Raw genomic sequence first — 12,074 nt, forward strand, 5'->3', positions numbered from 1 at the left:
GCAGTCTGCTTGCGCCCTGAGCCGCGCACGCGCTGTGACGATAGGATGGTGCACTTGGTAGCTTTTGCGGTTCCCATCGGGGATGACAAAACCTTGCTGGTGTGGGAGTTGAGCCCTGGATAAAAGGGCTGAGCCCTTGCAAGTGAGATGAGCCGGAGGGGAGGGAGGGGTGGAGGAGGCCGCCCCACGCCCCAGTAACTGGGCGCTCTGGGGTACTGCTTCAGTACCTCATCTGCCTGTGGTCTCCGCTGAGAGGAATCTTAGTTCTAGAGATGACCTGAGCAGTCAGCTCTCCCCCATAGATTTTTGAGAGTTAGTTCCCAACAGAAGTCATTGACTCCTAATGCTTCTCGAAGCTTAGGATTTCAGAGGGAACCTTGTTTATGAAATGAGAAGTGTTTGGAGTTCCAGACTCACCATAGTTACCTGTGGCGGAAGGCTGCGGGAATATAAGGGAATGGGCGGTTTTGTTTCCTGGGCCTGAAATTTACTGCACTTACTTAAGCGTGCAGCATTCTTTCTTCACAGTCTTCTCCCGGTTTGGCCTTCTGTATTCTGTCTGAGTCTTCCCAAACGCAGCAGTGGCCTGTCCTACGTTTTATGCCATTATTAAGTTTTATTCAGCAATGGATGCCCACAGAGCCCAAAAGGCATGCGAGCAGAAACAGCTTTTTCACACATCTCCAGTGAAGGTGGGTCCAACTGTGGAATTCCTCGCTCCACTGGGATGGTGTGCTGAATTCAAAACTAATAGGCCATCGGGAATTCCCTGGCTGTCCAGTGGATAGGACTCTGCACTTTCACTGCTGAGGGCCCAGGTTCAACCCCTGGTCTTGGAACTAAGATACCAGGGGAAAAAAAAAAAAAGGCCACCGTTTCAACAGCACTGTGGTGTACAGAATGCTCTCAGATGCACTGCTCCACTGATCCCCCAGTTCCCTAGTGGTTTCTTCCTGTTTTTTAGATGAAGAAACTCAAACTCAGGATGGTTAAGTGACTTACTTAAGGTTCATGACAGTAAACGTGGAAACTAGAGGCCAAACCCAAATTTGACTGATGTTAAACCCCATGTCATTTTCTGCTGCCCCTTAATTTAAGAAATCTTCACAAGAGTCTTCCTTATATTTACTTTTATGTGGATTTTAAATGTGTGAGGTTGACAATTTTTAATTAATTAATTAATTTATTTATTTATTTTTGGCTGTGTTGGGTCTTGTAGCTGTGCGCCGGCTATCTCTAGTTGTGGCGAGCAGGTGTTGCTCTTCGTTGCCGTGCATGGGCTTCTCATCTCGACGGTTTCTCTTGTTGCGGAGCATGGGTTCTAGGCACGCGGGCTTCAGTAGTTGTGTCTCACAGGCTCAAAGCACAGGCTCAGTTGTTGTGGCTCACGGGGTTAGTTGCTCTGCGGCATGTGGGATCTTCCTGGACCAGAGATCGAACCCGTGTCCCCTGCACTGGCAGGCGGACTCTTAACAACTGTGCCACCATGGAAGTCCCGAGCTTGACAAACTTTTGTCAGGTGTAACATAAAGGAGGCTTCATCATCATCATTACTGTCAAACTGCCTATTTAGAACTCCCTTCAGATTCCAGAAAATGGTTAAAATATTCTTTATTGCATTGTAGAAACCTTATCCCATATCAACATGCCATCCAATTTTACTTCCCCAGAATTAACATTTCATTATGTGCCTCCATTCAGCCACCATTCCTTTTTCAAGGACCTTGTCAATTCCTCTGAATAAGGGAGTGAGGCTTAGATTTCCCAGACCTTTCCCTTTATAATTGTGTGTCTTCTCTAATTGGCTTCTTGCTCTGGCTACTTCCTACTAACCTTGCTGCCTATTCTCACCCATATTTCTTTTCTCACTGATTTCACCTATATTGAATCTGAGAACTCTCCTCAGATGGGACTCCAGGTACACTACCTCCCACTTCTGTAACCTGTTTAACACCTACTTCAGTCCTGGAAGTACTCCCTGGGGTTGAAATGATTTTGTGTCACACATTTTTAATTTGCGGACCCTGCTACCATTTCACATACCACTCATATATTACAGATGGTCCTGGAAAGATTATGAAACAGTTACTTCGTATCAGTTGTGAGTAATGAGTTCTTTTCTTATATTGGACATTAAGACCATTCCATAAGCGTAGGTTGTGAGATTTTCACAGCATAAAACCCGTCACCGATAGAGTAATGAAGAAAATGTTCTATAAGTCACTATAGAGTTGAGAGGAAAGGACATTCGTATTAGTTTTCTTTATTTAATGCAGAGCCTTAGTTTACTACCCACATCCCCGAAATTGTTTCCTTCTTTACTTATGCGTTCTTTTTCAATTTTATTTATTTATTTATTTATTTGGTTGCACCGGGTCTCAGTTGCAGCAGGCGGGGTCCTTACTTGTGCCTCAAGGGCTCCGCACTTGTGGCATGTGGGCTCCCCAGTTGCAGCAGGCAGGCTCCTTTAGTTATGACTTGCAGGCTCCTTAAATGTGGCGTGCGAACTCTTAGTTGCAGCATGCATGTGAGACCTAGTTCCCTGACCAGAGTTCGAACCTGGGCCACCTGCATTGGGACCAAGGAGTCTTAACACTGCACCAGCACGGAAGTTCCAATTATGTGTTCTTTTATTCATTGGCAGGTATACATACTTCTTAGCTTTTTTCCCCTGTGTTTTTTATAAATACAGAAAAGAGAGTAACAACTAAAAAATAGAATGAAGGAAAGGCCTAATGTATCTGAGTTTTTCTCAGCACGAAAGGAAATGTTTGCCAGCAAGAACTGTGGCAAGGTTATCCCAGATGTGAACTGTCTTTACTACCCAGGGGCTCAGAACCCTTCTGAAGCTTCCTATTTGTCCAGGACAGCTCCGTTATGACTCACCGCACAGGACCATGTGACACTCAACATTTAAAAATTAGTCTTCATTTCTCCTTCCCAGCAGACAGCTTCAGTTGGAGAAAGTAATTTCATTTTCTTATGTACTCATTCATTCACTCAGTCAACAGACCATCACTCCTCTATTATAATACAAGATCTATGCTTGTTTCTGGTAGCAAGGAAAGAATAATATATGGTTCCTTCAAGCACTTAAGGAGCTCATAAACTAGTGACAGAGGAAGATGCACACACAATTCAATAAAGATTAACAATGCTTTGACTTTATTTGTATTATTTGATTTTTTATGACTATATTTATATACTTACTCTGTTCAGAATGGAAATGGACATCTAAGAAGGAACTAGTGATGTAAAATATCCACAGTAATATAGAAGTTCTTTAGAGAGTTAAGACTGGAAATATTTGCACTCTCAAAGAAGCTTGTTAATGCAGATGAACCTCTAATTCTTTTCGTTGCTTCATTTACATTTATAGAGGTATACATATTCCCTCTTCTAACAGGGGTTAGTAACTTGGGGAGGGGGTGCTACAGATTCAGGTCCTAATTCAGTGGCAGGTCCATCTTGTCTCCTCTTCAGTTCATATTCTGAAGCAGTATCTACAGGATGAGATGAGTAAAACAGTCCATTCCTTTGCTTACCCCCAGCCCCATAATAGGCTTCTGCTGGGCTTCCTTGGATGCTTTCATCATCACTTTCACCACCGGGTGTCAGGGAACCTTCTGTTAATCAGGGGCCCTGGAAATGATGCAGAAAAGTACTGACTGAAAAATAATAAATAACATTTATTTAGGGCTCACTGTGAACTCATTGCTTAAAATGTCCTACTTAATCTTCACAAACACTTAATGAAATAGGAATTAATAAATCTCAGGTATATCCAATATAAGTTTCTATGTAGGGTTGTGATACTTTTAGGTTTTTTATGTCTTTAGGTTCATCTCGGCACCAGACATAAGGCGGTTCAACATAATACACCTGCCCTAAGCAGCTCCAGATGCCGAGAATTGGCAAATTACTACTTTGATTTCCATGGGTGGTCAAAAAGTATCATCAAGGTAAACTCTGTAGATTTTCTTTGACTAACCAGACTCTTTTCAACATTGAACTCCTAGACTTTAGAGAGCAGAATAGAACATGGCTATGGGGAGGAGATGTGAGAGACTTCCACATAGAAGTATCTGAGCATTGGCCTGCCACCTAGAATTAGTGATAATCTCAATGACTTGGATGGTGCTGTCCATAATTTTCTCCAGTATTTGTATGGTATATCATAAAAAACAGTGGCCCATATCTAGTCATTCATTTGTAAGTCTCAGTTGATTTTGAAGGGGTAGCATACCTAAACTATTTCCTGGGATTGCTGGAGTTTAGTTTTTATTTCTAACAACAGTATATGTTGAAGTCTAGCCTTTAATTCAAAATCCTAACAGCTTCGGGATCTTTGTAACCTTGAAGAAAGGGAAAATGAAGATATTGTGACACCACTTCAGAAGCAAAGCCTGAAGTTCTTCTGTTCTTTAGAGGTGGTGTTACCCTCCCATGAGTGCAGGAGTCCTGGAGTTGGCATGGCTGAGGAACCTTTGGATAAGTTGGAGGAAGGTCTGTTTTCTAGTATGTGTGTGTGTGGGGAGGTGAGGCAGTGGGATTTCTCTGTTTTCCTTTCTTTCTGAAACTCAAATTTTCAGATACATGATCATCTTTTCTAAGCAACTAAAGCCCTGGGCAGAATTTTTCTGCCTGACAATATCGGTTTTTATCTTAGGCAATACGTGACAGGACCTTATACTTTAGAATTTTAATACTGAGTGCCTGCCAAGAAGCTTAGGAGGAGGGAAAATTAGTTTTTTTTGTTTTGTTCTTTTGGGGTTTTTTTTTTGTTAATAATATGTTTTGTGCTAAAATAGTCCTTCAAATGCACATGTCTTCTGGCCTTCAGTTATCCCAACAAAATCATTGTCTAAAGATTGAAATAAACTCTTGTGTAAATGTTCAGTCCTTTGCCTCTTATAGAAGGGCCTGAGCAGAAAAAGTAAATATAGATCCCTAGAAAGGGGATTCCGATTGGTACTGTTTTCCTAGAATCCATGGCACTTGGGCTTAGGGTTTTAAGTCAGAGGCAGGGCTGTTAGCTAATGAGGTGGAGGAGGCTCCACCATCCACCTGAGTGGGTGATGGTTGAGTAGAGGCAGGATCATCTGCACTGCAACCAAATCTGTCTCACTGTATGATTCCAGCCCTTTACGCAGAGGAGAGCAGGGTCTGTAGCAGTGCAGCCTCAGCTTGTGCATTTGAAATCTGTGAGTAGTATGAGATTTGTGCCACGTTTTTGGTTTGCATTTCCCGTCTAGTATTTTAGGAACTTCCAGAATAGATCTGAGCAGTAAACATGTGCCATGCCAGGGTATACCTGCAACAGAGACATTCACCTGTACCCCAGTGTTGTGCCTGCCCTTAATCACTAAGGTAATGATCTAAGAATCACAGATGCATTTTTAGTTTTAAACATATAATCTAGAAATCAGTTATTCATATAGGCATTTTAAATTCATCTGTTTTGGTGGGATTTAGGGTCATTATTGTTCTTTATGAAAAGGAAGATAACCCAGAAGCTTGCTATTCAGAAAGCTATGACAGATGCATTTCAGAAATTGCTGATTGTTGTTTTAAGTAAGACCTTTTTAATTGTCGTTGAAGTGCTTCAGTTGCAGTGAGCAAATAAATTTTTTTGAAAAGTTAATTGGATGAAAATAATGGTTATCTAAAACATTACATATTCTTTCATTCACCACATGCTTTCACAGCAGGAGTCTTACATTTATTCTTTGTGGCATTTATGAGAAAAAACGACAGCAAATATTATTGTCCCCAGTGTTTAGATATAGAATCACTTGCCTCAGTTCATACAGAAAGTGTTTGATCCACTTCTTCCTCAATTGCTTGCTTATCATACAGAGTAGTGTAGTGATTATAAGCCTTGGACACCTGTGTTTGAGTCCTAACATTGTCTCTTAGATTTTGTTGTTGTTGTTGTAGTTTTAGGTTTTTCCAACCAGAGACATTTGAAGGTATTTAATATCTCTAAGCTTCAATTTCTTTATCTGCAAATAGGGTTAGTAATTCAGCTTACCACCAAATGGGGGATATTGTAAGAGTAAATGGGCTGATGAATGTAACAAGCTTAGAGCTATGCCTGAAACATAGTAAGTAGACAAAGTATATTGACTATTATTATTACCATTGTTTTCTTGTTGAAGAGTTTATTAGATTATGTTTTTGGAATCAGTTTAATTTCAGTTTTCATTTCTGATATATTGGGTGAATATGATTCTTATATAATAATCAGCTACGTTTTTGTGAGTCTTGAAACTGGTCATGCTATTGAATAGCGTTAATTGTGTTCCTTATTGAGTTATACAGCGGTGAGAATGTCACAGGCTGTGCCCAAAGGAAACTTTATGATTAGTAGATTCCCGGAACAGAATTGCTCCCCTGCTTCACAGCCCTGCAGGCTGAGAAATCCAAGCTAAGTTGTCAGAGAGCTTATTGGCTTGTAAGAGTTGACCCTGGATTGGTCTTAGCCTTCCAACCTGGGCAGTCGTTCCGGTGAAGTTTGACTTCTCTGGTCATCAGACAGAATCTCCATCAGCTGTCAACTCTGGGTAACAACATTTAAGAACCAAACTAAATGCCTGGGTTGTTTGTGCCTAATATGCCAAGGTACTCCTTATATGTACCCAAAACTCCTTAGACCAATAAGCCTGGTGTCTCTAGGTTGCCTTGAGGAAAGCTGTATTGTCCAAAGGGTACATGGGCCAGTTTCTGCCAGTAGAGTGTTCAAATGCTCCCTCTCTCTGTCTCCAAAGCTTTGTTCATTTTATCTGGTAGAATTTTTGTCCCAAGGAGTAGGCACTTGCCTTGCTTCTAATAGGAAGTATCTATTATAGTCCAGTGGTATCTTTCCCAGGTTTGAACTCACGTTGACCCCCACCTAATGCCTTACTATTTAATTGTATTCTGATTGAACATTTTTGTTTCTACAGCTTTTAATTTCTATGTCCTTATTCCTTAGTTCTTATTTCTAAGATCATAAAGTTTTTGAACCCAAGTTGATACTTCTTATATATGTTTTCACGAATAATTATGATAAAAACTGAAGTGTCAGATGAGGGAACTTCTAGGAAAATGCTATTTTCTGCTTTTAGAAGTCAAAAGAATGTCTAAGTATTCGGTGCTACCATTGTGTACAGGAAGTTTTAGAACAAGAAAACCTCTGAATTGATCCTTGTTAACTTTATTTCAGAAAGTGGTAAAGCAGCTGTGGCATATAGACCCTGTGAACAGGTGACAGATGCTAGAATTGAAGAAGAACTACAGGATTTAATTCAAGTATGTGGAAATAAAAGCTCAAGCGGTATACAGCCAATGTAGCCATAATTCAAAACAACCAGCAGGATTTGGAAGATTTAGGCATGTCTACTCAGCTCTGTCTTCCTTAGGGAAATGTGAAACTCTGAAAGTGCTTTTGAGGCAGGGAATTTCTAGGACTTTTCCAAGTCCCGAGCCTTGTCTCTGGCCCCTTATTTGAAGTTTGGAGAGCAGGATTGAGGGTCATCAGTGTATGTCTACGGTTGTGGACACAGGAGAAGACACAGGCCTTTTAGAACTCCCCTCAAATAGAATTTCAGGGACTTGGGAACAAAGTAACTATAGTCTTAAGTGTGATTATGCTACACTGTTTAAAAACTATTCATGCCTTTCGAGTAAGGTATATTACCCAGATCTGAACATCTCATATGTATCTTGTGTTAAATATTTTGCCAAAGAACCTTACTGTAAACCAGTTATATGGATACCTCGAATTAGGGATTAAGTTGCCAACATAATTTCTAAAAGAAAACATTAATGTACTGCATATAGGATTTTTATTAAAAAGGAGCAAAAAACGTGTTTCATGTCATTGAGAGCTTAATTTTTGGCTAGATTTCTGATTATTTAACTCACCCCAATGTTGCAAAGTTTGTTTTGAAGGGAAGAAAGTAGAGAAAGAAAAGGTGGTTATGTTCTGAAAAATGAAAAAAAATTGAAAGTTTTTCCTATACAAAATTATTATTTTAATTTTAATTCAATTTAAATCAGTCAAGGAAACTTCAAACATATCCATGTTTGGGCTATAAGAAGTCTATCTTCCTGTGAAATGTGAGAGGAAAGGATTCCGTATTGATACTAAGGATTTTAGAAACCTGATTATAACAAGAGATGCACTCCTAAATGAGGCCAGTCTTGGAATCAGTTCCATTTAGAAACCATTATGTGCTAGGCAGTGGAGATAAGATGAAGCTCCTTCTCTCTTGGAATTTAGGTGTTAAAGGTGTAACAGACAATTAAAAAGGACTAAAATTAAATAGATTATGAAAAGGCCTGTGAAGAAAGTAAACTGGGTGCTAGTTACAGTATTTCAAGAAAATTACTTAACATGCTGACTTTAACATTCTAAGTATCTTCTCCATGTGTGCACACAGGGTAGACCTCTGAAAAGTGGCACTGTAGTTTTTTCTAGATTAATGGGTCTGTTGAGACAAGTTGGGATGTGGGACGTTTTCCCATGCTAATATAAAGAGCCATTCACTTGGTTTTAAACTCTCTTTCCCAGAATGAATTGCTCACCTGCCCCAAACCCCTCCTACAGAAATTCTGGAGTCATCACTGATTGAGTGGTAACCCCTAATAACACAGTTGTGCATGAATAATGAGTTGTGAATACTGAGAGTTTGGAGGAAATGGCAACATTTTAGCATAATTGTAAGGAGTGTCCCCCTCCCGCCACCCTAACTGGTGCTCATTTTGCAGGTCAGCTACTTTTCTTGTCAGCCATGTGGCCAAAGGGAGGAAGAATGTCTCTCAGACTTCAGCTTTCAGGAGGAAGTGTTCAGGTTGCCAGAACTTGACTAGCACTTTTGAATTTCCCAGAATGCCAGGTCCTGTGGTTTCCTCGGGAAGTTCTGCCTCCTTCCCAACCCCCCTCCACCACTGGGCTGCTGGAGACACCCATTAGAACGGCTCAAATGTGAACAATGACAAGAACAAATTCTGTAGGGGGTGGTGGAATAACTTGTTCATAACATAGGCCTGGTCCTGTTGGTATTAGGATTCTTTAATTTGGCGTTGGCATCGTGGGATAGCAGCTCTTTTTGGGCCTGAGAAGGAACAGCTCAGGGGTGTACAACAATTTCAGATGAAACTAACTAATATTCAAGGACTATCTCTAACTACTCGGTTGTTGATTTCTATTAGTTATTATTCTCCTGGTTTTAGCTCTGTTGTGGGGATTACAGAGGAGTCAACATTTAAATCTTCATAATCTGTGTATTTGTAGCTTCAGTATCATTACTGACCCATAGTCTTTTATGGTTTGGGAAGAGTTATTGATTTCATGTATCATGTAAAGGATTCACAATGATGATAGAGCAGCTAAGATTACAATAATGGCTGGTAAATTGTTCACATTTTCTCTACCTTTGCATCTATTGTACATATATGAGTTAGTTTAGTTGTCAATATTAGTGAAATAATATAGAGGACTAGAGAACTTATTTTAAAAATCACTATTGTGTGATGGCGAAAATGTAAAAGTTCTTCCATAATCAGTGATGTATCTTGAGAGCCTAGATGAAATTGATATGCCTTAGTGATATACAGGATTTTAACCTATGATTTAACTTTGACAAAGCTACATCACTTTTTACTTTTATCTCATTTATTGAGAAAGACATAATTGTTATGGTGTTGGCTTGAAACTGGTTGCAAAGGACTTGAGTCCTTCCTTATTTTACATTTATATAGGTAGGATCTTGAAACATAGGATATGATGTAGGGCATTCATGTAACCATTCTAGGTTAGGAGTAGCAGTTCCCACTGCTAAGACTTCTTGTTTAGACGCAAATGCTTTTCAAAGTATGAAGATTATTAACATTACCGCTACTACTGAGATGAATGAGCCTAAAGACAAAATACTTCATGTTGTGTTTGCCTCAGGGTACTCAGACTAACGTAGTGACATCCCTGAGAGGCCAAGAAAGTGCTGCAGGAAGTCCTATTTACTGCTACAAATATACTTGTTAAATGAATTTTTGCTCATGCTGAGTTAACTGTATAACCTGAGAATAGTGGGAATCAGTGTAGGAACCCTCCTATAATAGTGAAGACTGCTCCCATGGACATTAGGTCATGGAAGTGTGCTACTACATTGTATGTATCCTAGAGGACAATGTCTGGGGATGAGTTGGCTAAGATAATTCCTGTCAAACCACCTACTGTAAAAAGAAAAACTAAAGCCTAAAACTCATAATATAGTGGGAGGTCATACAGTATTACCTCCGTGAACATTTGCTAACCAGGGACTTCCCTGGTGACGCAGTGGTTACGAATTCGCCTGCCAATGCAGGGGACACGGGTTCGAGCCTTCATCTGGGAAGATTCCACATGCCGCAGAGTAAAAAGCCCGTGCGATGCAACTACTGAACCTCCCCTCTAGAGCCCGCAAGCCACAACTACTGAAGCCCACGCACCTAGAGACCATGGTCTGCAACAAGAGAAGCCACTGCAATGGAAAGGCCGCACACTGCAACGAAGAGTAGCTGCCTCTCATCGCAATCAGAGAAAGCCCATGTGCAGCAACGAAGACCCAACGCAGCCAAAAAAAAAGAAAACTTAAAGAAAGAGTTGCTAATCAGCTAGATACTTTTACTCCTGTAGGGATAGAAGTAATTACGGTAGCTGATGCAAAGTGTTCTCCTGAGTTGACAGCTATCCCTATGGTAAACGTATGATGGGCCCACAAGAGAAATCCTAAAAAGCCAGTAGACATGACTCATACTATTCCCAAATAGCTGAAAGACACTTTTTGTCCTAAATAGTATGTAATGATATGTGAGTTTATAACAAACCCTGGTAGGCCATGAATGCAGACTTCAGGGTGACCAAAGAATCAAAACAGGTGTTGGTATAGGATTCGGTCTCCTCCTGCAGGGTCAAAGAAAGTAGTGTTGAGATTTCTATCTCTTAACAGTATAGCAATTCTGGCTGCTCGGACTGACACTGGTAATTATAGTAATATGTCTATAGTTGGGGAAGATTAAACTAATAGTGGTGTTTGGTATTGGGATATGACTGCTGGTTTTGTATGAAAGACTATAGTAATAAAAGTAATAATACCAAGAGTTACAGAGACACGGGCTAAATGTAAGAAGAAAATGGTTAGGTCGACAGAGGTTCCTGCGTGGGCCAGATTGCAGGCTAGAACTGAATATGGGATTCCACTGGTACCAGAACCTGCTTCTACTATTGGTGATATGCGTAGGAGCAAGAATGATGGGGGAAGTAGTCAAAAGTTTACGTGATTTTTTTTGGGAAATGCTACCTCAGGTGTCCGAGTTATTAGTGGCCCAAGTCCATTTTCAAACCCTACAATATAATGGGTACAACTATAAAGAAAATTATTACAAGTGCAGGGACTGTTATGACTACCTTACAGATTTGGGCGTCTCCAAGTAGCGCTCCAGGTTAGCATAGCTCAGCCTGGATTAATATACTTAAGGTGCTGCCTACTACTCCAGCTCAAGCACCAAATAGTAAATATAAAATATCTTTGTGATTTGTTGAAAATAATCAGCAGTGTATGAACAGAGGTAAAAAGACTGAGCTAGCATTCGACTGTAAATGTAAAGACAGAGATTGAGCCCTCTTTCTCAGAAACCCTGTGGTGAATCAACAAATTCGGAGAAGCTGCTTAAACTTCTGCTGGTGATTTTCCTGCCTTTTTTTTTCTTTCTCAAATGAAGCAGAAGTAGACTGAAGCCAGCTGACCAGAGGATTGGCCTGTTAACTAAACTTTCCTGAGGTTAAAACTCATCAATATTGTAAAGATTTGGCTTAATTACAATGTTTGCTTTACATCCAATTGATGTAGGATGAAGTCTTGCAATCCTTATTTTTAGGAATTAAGTAAATTTTACTTGTTTAGGGTTATGAAAGCTCTTGGTCTGAACTAACCTAAATTCCTAGTCCAGCACTGATAGAATGGGTGTTATGTGTAGTAATTGTGTGGATATTATGATTGATAATGATAGGAAGGTTATTTCTTTGTATGTTCAAATTGTTTTATTTTTGT

The 12,074-nt window shown here is 40.1% G+C and overlaps 1 protein-coding gene across 1 annotated transcript; it reads left to right on the forward strand.

Moving 5' to 3' along the window:
• The first annotated feature begins 45 nt into the window (after positions 1-45).
• LOC136126043 (RAD52 motif-containing protein 1-like) lies at positions 46-8,856 on the forward strand. Its single transcript, XM_065881095.1, is given in 7 exon segments — positions 46-119; positions 491-692; positions 3,840-3,962; positions 4,338-4,506; positions 5,476-5,574; positions 7,208-7,293; positions 8,755-8,856. Coding segments are annotated over 7 exon segments (855 nt in total).
• Positions 8,857-12,074: the final 3,218 nt, after the last annotated feature.

Source organism: Phocoena phocoena, chromosome 1, assembly GCF_963924675.1.
Source record: "Phocoena phocoena chromosome 1, mPhoPho1.1, whole genome shotgun sequence".
Classification (NCBI taxonomy): Eukaryota; Metazoa; Chordata; class Mammalia; order Artiodactyla; family Phocoenidae; genus Phocoena; species Phocoena phocoena.